The sequence below is a fragment of the Peromyscus californicus genome, unplaced genomic scaffold, assembly GCF_007827085.1.
Source record: "Peromyscus californicus insignis strain IS unplaced genomic scaffold, ASM782708v3 Scaffold_9__1_contigs__length_137607984, whole genome shotgun sequence".
NCBI lineage: Eukaryota > Metazoa > Chordata > Mammalia > Rodentia > Cricetidae > Peromyscus > Peromyscus californicus.
Genome location: NW_026294617.1, coordinates 70,153,081 through 70,160,706, shown reverse-complemented (window position 1 = coordinate 70,160,706; position 7,626 = coordinate 70,153,081). Strand labels below are relative to the sequence as shown.

Sequence of the window (7,626 nt, the reverse complement as noted above, 5' to 3'; positions counted from 1 at the left end):
CAGTGGTCATACGAGAGGCTTCCTCTGGCAGCAGATAGGAACAGATGCAGAGACCCACAGCCAAACATTATTGGAGAGAGAGTCTATATTTGAGGTCTCCATCTGGTCCATCCCCTCAGAGCTCAGAGAATCACAAGGAAGAGGAGAGGAAAGATTGTAGGAGTCAGAGGGGATGGAGGACACCAGGAGAACACGGCCCACTGAATCAACTAAGCGGGGCTCACATGGGCTCACAGAGACTGAAGCAGCAAGCTTGGGGCCTGTATGGGTCTGCATCAGGTCCTCTGCGTACATGTTGTGACTTAGCTTGGTGTTTTTGTGGGACTCCTAACTGTGGGAGCAGGTATGTCTCTGACTCTTTTGTCTGCTGTTGGGACTCTTTTCCTCCTATTGGGTTGCCTTGTCCAGCCTCAGTGTAAGGGCTTTTGCCTTGTCTGATTGCATCTTGTTTTGTTGTGTTTGGTTGTCGTCTCTTGGAGGCCTGCTATTTCTTAAGGGAAACTGAGGCAGAGTGGATCCAAAGGAGAGGACAGGTTGGGGGAGCTGGGAGGCATGGAGGAAGGGGAAACTGTGGTCAGGATGTATTGTATGAGAGAAGAATCTCTTTTCAATAAAAAATAGATAGACAGACAGACAGACAGACAGACAGATAGATAGATAGATAGAAATTAAAACTACGTTTGAAAAAAAAAGAGTGTTATTGTAATGCTGAGGTGGGAAAGGAGGGCCAGCATGGCCTTGACACCAGCCTGTCTGAGGCACACCAGTTTTACAAAGTTGAAGATCTTTAAATGGACTCCAATAAAAGTCTCTGCACTTGGGCCTGGTGGTGGCCCACACCCTTAATCCCAGCACTTGGGAGGCAAAGGCACTTGGATCTCTGTGAGTTCGAGGCCAATCTGGTCTACACAGTGAGATCCTGTCTGAAAAAAAAAAATGGGGAGGGAAAATAATCTCCGACCTGTGCTTCTCTGGGGCAGTCTTAAACTGTGGGGACAGGCTGAGGTTCCTGCAGTATGCCTATTGAGGTCTCCTCGGTGCAGTAGCAGAGAGAGATGGAAAAGCTGGCATTGTGCCCAGCAGCTGAAAACTTTGGTTCCCTTTCTGTCTCTGGCTTCCCATACCTCCCTCCCGTTACATTCTGTGTCCCCACCCCAAACATCTCTGCACATCAGAATTATCCTCTGAGGAGGATCTAAGCCCTCCATGCTACTCGTGGCTCAAAACTGAGGGTCATAAGCCCTTTTATTTAACTGCAGTGAGGACTAAAGGACACCTACTCTGCACCTAGAAGTTGAATTAGAGTCTGAGACTGGCTTACAAGGGTCTTTGGGGATTGCAGACAAACACCACCATGCTGAGCTATGTATCCCAGGCTTTCCTCTAACTCCAGACCCTTGTGTTTCAGCCTGGATTCTAGAATTACGCACGTGTGCCATCGAGCCAAGTTTAACTTCTGGCTTTTTTTTTTTCCTTGCTTTGTTTGCCTATGAGGTTTGCTTGTGAGATACCCTAGAGCCCCAGAGTCCAGGTCAAAGACCACCAACATGGGATAAATGCCCAGGGAGTGTGGCAGATTTAAAGAACATCACAAAGGAACCAGCTAGGAGTTACAAACTCCAAATCCAGCCTTTATTTCAGTGGCAGAGCAGAGAGGAGGCTCAACCCAGGTTAGGTCATTCCCAGACAGAGAGAGCTGGACGGGAGCCCCTGGGAATGCCTCTCCACCCAGCTAAGAGGTTGGGAGGAGAAGAAGAAGATAATACTGGTGCTGCCACTTCCACAGCTGCCACAGCCAGGAGCTGGGAGACCTCAAGCAGCAAGCTGACCTCCAGAGGTCAGGACAGACCCAGAATCAGGCAAGAATCAGACGGGAACATCAGACACTGCAAGAGTATACAGACTCAACAGGTGAGGAAACTCTTGGGGGCCCCCAAACAGCATTGGTATTTCACAAAGGGGACCCCCCAGAGCCTGCAGGCTCCAGGGACTGAATGCTCAGGGAAGCATGACCACAGTGAGACACTCACAAAGAGGCCGTGATAGCCCCCCACCCCCTTGTGCTGTTCGGCAAGGGTAGGAAAGGGTCTGGAGGGAGAAGAGAGGAAAGAGTCGACGGAAAAGCATGGGAAGAACACTGGCGGGATGTGGGTCAGGACATGAAAAGAGGCCCAGGGGGGCCTCTAGCTGCTGCCCTGCTGCTCCTGCTGGCACTCCTGCTGGCGGATGAGGTTGGCCATGGGGCTGGTGATACCGCCTATCATGGTCCAGTATTCATCAAAGCTGATGCGCCCGTCGTGGTTGGCATCCAGGTTCTGGATGAGTTTGTCAGCTGCCTTTCGGTTCCCTGTGTCCTGTAGAAGAACTGGAGTCAGTAAAGCTTGGGATGACCCAGACAGGACCCTAGGCAGAGTCCCAGAATCAGCCCTGACAGCAGCTGCCTTGGCCAGGACGGCAGAGCACAGGGAGGGGTCACTGAGCAGGGCACGGGGCGGGGCTGGGGCGGGGCTGGGGTTGTGGGGGGGGGGCCGGGGGCGGGGTGTCACTGAGAGGCCTGTGAGGAGCAGAGTAGGCAGGGAGAGAGGTAGTGAGGGTACCGTCAGCATGTGGTTCAGCTCTTTCTGGAGCATCTTGCGGAAGCCGCTCTTGCTGATCTTGTTCTTGACCAGGCTATGCTTGGATACATATTTGTAGAAGTTCTCCACAAGGACTACAACTGCCTTCTCCAGCTCTGTATAGCAGTCAGCCATCTCACTGTCTCGGCTGGGCCTAGGAAGCAGAAAAAGAGGAGATGAGGAGAGACATCCCCACACACCCACACACACCCACACAGCCCCCTAGCACCCCCAGACTGCCTGTCTTCCGGAACAGAGCAGGCGTCGCAAAGTGAGTGTGGGGGTGGTCCTGGAAGGAGAGCTATGTGGCTCCTCTAAGCCAGGTGTTCCCCAGCCAGGCTGCCAACTGCCAAAACAGGTTCTCCAGGTCTTTCCTGTGCCCTCGGCAGCCATGCTGCCTGTCAGAGCCCTCTTGAGAGCAGGAGGTTCCTGTGGGAAGAGCAGGCAGGTAACTGTCCCCCTACACCTACCCAGGTCCCCTGTTCTAGGGAGCCATTGCTGGGAAGAATCAAGACAGAGAAGGCCAGGGGCTTTTACCTTCCATCCCAAGGACTGGCTGAGACCCCAGCCCTAGGCCACAAACCAGGAATAGGAGCCCTTGGCCCACCTTCACCCCTTGTACCAGCTCTGAGGCAGTGAGTTCAGGGCCTCAGGCCACCACGGCCCCTCTCTAGGAAAGAGCAAGGTCCGGCTCCATCAGATTAGATTTTGTGTGGCTCCCCTCCTGGCCACACCCTGTCAGCCTCTCCTCCCTCACAACCATTCCGAAGTATATACATCATGGCACAATGACATTTTCACCCCATTACCTAAGGAAGATCCAGGCCCAGTTCTGCCCCAGCTGGAGACAGACTCTGGGCCTCTGGACGCAGCAGCAGCCTGGCAGAGGCCAGATGCATCACTCCCTCACCCCAGAACAAAAGGCACTCACACTCCAAGCGGATACAGCCTTCTGAATAACAGGATATGAGGGGAGCAGGCGGATCTACTCTGTGAGTCGCCGCCCAGGCCCAGAGCCCCTCCAAGTCAGCCTGGCAAATCAGACTCCCCTCCCACCCTCAGACACAAGAATGAAGTCCTGCTGCCCTCACCCAGCTGGTCCCGGGAAGGGGAGGTGGACACAAAAGGACACAGCCACTCGGGCAGGCCTGAGCACCCACAGCCTCCTTCAGCAGGCCCCACCAGGCCTCCTGTCCTTCCCACCTGCTTCTTGCGGAGTCTTCTTCTCCCATGCCGGTGCCCATCAGCCGGCACACTCCTCTCAGCTGAGGGCCTGTCACTCTGGCCCTCCCCAAACTGTGCCTGCAGGAAAACTTGCCTTGACCTCTGTCATCTCTACACTCCTCCTGGATTCCCACAGCCATGTCTGTCTTCACCATGTCAACACCAGCTGGGGCCATTAGCCAGGTTGGTTAGTCTCTGGCTCTTAAGTCTCCATCGTGCTTTTTTACATTCCGCTGCTGTTTTCTGATCCAAATAGCTGAATATGCAGATGTGAGGGCAAGCTTTTCTAATCCTGAATATACAACTACCCTCTTTTTAATCTCTGTAACTGACCTGGCCTACAATGCCTGGCCAAGTGCCCTGCTCAAGGGAGATATTCCAATATTTCACCCTCTTCCAGCCCTGATGTCCAGCATCGAAGGTCCCTTCCGGCCTTCTACACTTTTGTGCATCTTTTTCTTAAGGGATGATCAGAAGGAAGAGGCCAGGATGCAGGAAAGAAGGAGAATTGAGAGGGAGCGGGGTCAGGTTGGGGCATCTCCGGTGGGATATCCTCCCCTCCTTACCCCCCTAACCACGCTGGTCTGTGGCTGGAAGGATGACGTATAGTGCCAGACCCACAGGAAACTATATTCTTGCCCATACTCTGTTTGTTAAGGGTGTAACAGTGTGGTTTAATATTTGAAAGACATTCAGACAAATTCTCTAACGCACACAAATTTCAAGCCATGATCTGTCTGCCCTGATGCCCTCGGGTGGGGTGAGGATGGCCCGTGGCCAGCGTTCCTGGAGATTCTGGAACCTGCACCAGGATCAGGAAGGGCGGCATTCAGCTTTCTCCCACCCAAGCCTTGAGAGCAAGAAAAGAATCAGAGAACCTCCCACCCCTCACCATCCCAGAGCCGTTCCAAGGGAAGAGTTCTGTAGGAAACGGTCAAGGAGAAGACAGGGAAGGAGATCATTGGGATGGTGTGACTCTGTTGCTCTCCCCAAAGGCCAGGCCAGCTCTCCCTCTATCTGCCTTCCACCGACGACGTAGCCTCCTCCTGCCCCTTAGTGCTCTGCCTAATCCCTACCTGGCCTCTCGCAGCAGCCAAGCAAGCAATTGACAGAGAGACACCCAACAGATGAGGCAGACACCTGTCTCAGGAGCACTGGGCCGACCAGAGATGCAGCTTCTGCGTCCTGGCTCTCCCAGGCCTTCTTCCCAGGGATCTCCTCCCCAGGTTCTTATAAAATGGACAGCTCTGAGATAACCATCAGGACAAGTGATTTTCTGGAGCTTTTTCTGAAGACAGAGCATCAGAGCGAGGCAGTCAGGTGTCATTACTCTCCTTCCCCACCCTCCCCTGGGGGGCAGAAGACAGGCTCGGCTGCCCCGCCCATTTCACAGCCACCTGCTCCTGCAGCTGCCCCATCCTTCAACCAGTCAGGCCTGAGGACCTCCAGGCATGGGGGAGGGAAGCGGGACTCTTCCCTTTCTAGCAGACCTATCCAGGAGGTAGTTTCTTCACAGGCAAGCCTTGGAAAGAGAGTCGGGGGGTCTTGAGGACATGGGAGTATGCCAGTGTACACTGAAGTTTTCCAAAAAAGCAGACATAGGGGAATCACTTACCCTCCAAAGGGCCCTCCCCTAAAGGGGCCATTCACCTTGGGCCCCACCCTTCCCCCAATGTTCTCTTAGTCTCCTGGACTGATTCATCATTGAGCAACCAAGAGGCTCCCACCTCCCCACCTCCCCGCCCACCTGAGCCCAGCTTGCTGACTTTTCCAAAAGCCCAAATTGCCCTGACACCATGCCCCTGGATCTCAGCCACTCTAGCTCCACCCTCCCACCCCCAAATTCTGGTCCCCACCCCTTTCAAAGAGCCTGCTCACCACCATCCCTTAGTCCACCTTGGTCTGGAACTCTGAATGTCCACCACACCCTCCAAGGTTCACCTCATACACTTAAGTCGTAACTTATTTCCAAATGTTGAATATGTCCCTATTCTTACCTCTCCTACTCAGGATCCTCTTTAAAGCCTAAAAGAGTTTCAGTTTTGACTCTGGCATGCCCTGCGTCCCTCTCGACTGCCACAGATTCACTGGTCTGTTGACTCATTCACCAATGGCCTCATTTACCCATTTTCATTCATTCATTTATACGTTCAGCAACACATTCACGGCCTCATTCATTCAGTCATTCCCTTCTCAATTAGCTCATGCCTCCCAACGGCTATCAATACACAGGGATAGTAAAATAACTGAACTGGACTAGGAATCTCCCTTTTCAAGGCTCTTGAGTGACTCTCTCCAGCCTCCCAGGCCCGGTCTCTGCTCCCTCGTGCTTTTCCCAGTGTTGGAGGCTAATGGTTCACAGAGGTGCTCCTACGTCTGCACCCTCACAGGACTCATGACATCACACCCATATACAAACATCCATGAACAGAGCAGAGAACTCTGCTAGTCCTGATCTGCTTGGGTACCCCATTTATCCTCAGCCAACTTCTGCTGAAGCAAGAAGTCCTTTGAATTTTTTTCCCAACTCATAAAGTTGTAAGTGGGTGGCGAGCACACACACACACACACACACACACACACACACACACACACACACACACACACCTCTACCTCAGGCCTCCCCAACGTTCATAGGGCTTCTCTCCTGGGGAAAGGCTGAGCCCACCTTATCATCACCCCTGCCCTTGCCCCTAGCTGGGCTGGGCGGGCAAACACTCCTACAGTGCAAGTGGCTGTGCCAGGCAAAGCCAGTCAAGCTGAGACCTGCCTAGGTCCTGGAATGGAAAAGCTGCCAATTTGAAGCTCCACTCCTTTCTCTTTCTTTCTCCCCTTCCAGGGGACCTCCCAGGCTTCCCCAGGCCCCTCCCAAGGAACACCACCCAGAGCAAATGAGGCCTGCATGCAGACCCTGCCTGTGCCTCAGGTGGAAGAGAAACCACCTCAGCCCCTGCCTCCCTTTCCTGGCTTCTTAGGAGCCCTGGGCCCTCTCCAATTCCTCCTGGACCCCATTGTCTTTCCCCGGTCACAGCTACCGTAGCCCAGTGAGGCCTGTGTCTAGAGTCTGATCGCCCCCAACACCCACCAAGAAATTGCTCGCCCTGTTCCCGGTTTAGAGAGGACGCAACAGCTGTGGGCAAGGCCCTGGAATGTCCTGACCAGTGTCCCAGCCCCTGGAGATGAGCCAGGTCAGCTGCTTGGCCAAGGAGAGGGGCTTACCACCCTGCCTAGTCCTCTAAGGGTTTCACAAAGCCACTAGGGCCCCTCATTGCCTAACCAGCCTTTGGAGAGAGTTAATTACCAACGTCTTCTGCCCTGTGTCTGGCAGGCACCTCTCCCCAGGCTCCCTTCCTTGACCCTTCTTCTGACCTGCCAAGGCTTCAGGGTGCCCCCAGCAACCCCAACCCTCCCCAGCCGGGCCTGCAAGGCTCACCTGCCTCCACGTTGTCCACCTCCTCCAGCAGGGCTCTGAGGCCTGGGCTCTGGCACTGACAGCCAGGCAGCTCCTGCTCAGCGGAGCCAGGACTCCTCCCAACTGCACTCCCAGAATCTGTCCCACTCCCTCTCCGCTTTGCCTGGCTGAGCTGCTGGCTGTGGGAAGGTAGTGACTGAACTCTTGACTTGGCCCTGGGGTTGGGCCCTTGTTAAAGAGGTACACACCTTTTTTTTTTTTTTAAACACCCCTCTACCCTCACCCTAGAGGGAGTGGTAGAAGCTGGCACTCCCCCAACCCCACCCTCCTAACCCCACAGGCTCTGAGCAGAACTAACAAGATAGAGGAAAGAAA

General features: G+C 54.1%; 1 protein-coding gene across 2 annotated transcripts; it reads right to left on the bottom strand.

The window, feature by feature from the left end:
• Positions 1–1,604: 1,604 nt before the first annotated feature.
• On the bottom strand, positions 1,605–7,406 carry S100a16 (S100 calcium binding protein A16). Of its 2 annotated transcripts, none has more exons than XM_052730398.1 (3): positions 7,273–7,406; positions 2,598–2,769; positions 1,605–2,354 (listed from the first exon to the last, which is right to left on the bottom strand). In XM_052730398.1, the coding sequence occupies exons 2-3, from the start codon at positions 2,748–2,750 to the stop codon at positions 2,184–2,186; spliced, it is 324 nt and encodes a 107-aa protein (XP_052586358.1). In that variant the 5' UTR covers positions 2,751–2,769; positions 7,273–7,406; the 3' UTR covers positions 1,605–2,183. The 2 variants fall into 2 exon arrangements, with proteins under 2 accessions (XP_052586358.1, XP_052586357.1); XM_052730397.1 differs by lacking the exon at positions 7,273–7,406 and adding an exon at positions 3,425–3,563.
• Positions 7,407–7,626: the final 220 nt, after the last annotated feature.

Coding starts and splice junctions, on each gene's coding strand:
- S100a16 (XM_052730398.1), bottom strand. CDS start 2,750: ATGGCTGACTGCTATACAGAGCTGGAGAAGGCAGTTGTAGTCCTTGTG. Junction 2,355..2,597: donor AGCTGAACCACATGCTGACG/GTACCCTCACTA, acceptor GTTCTTCTACAG/GACACAGGGAACCGAAAGGC.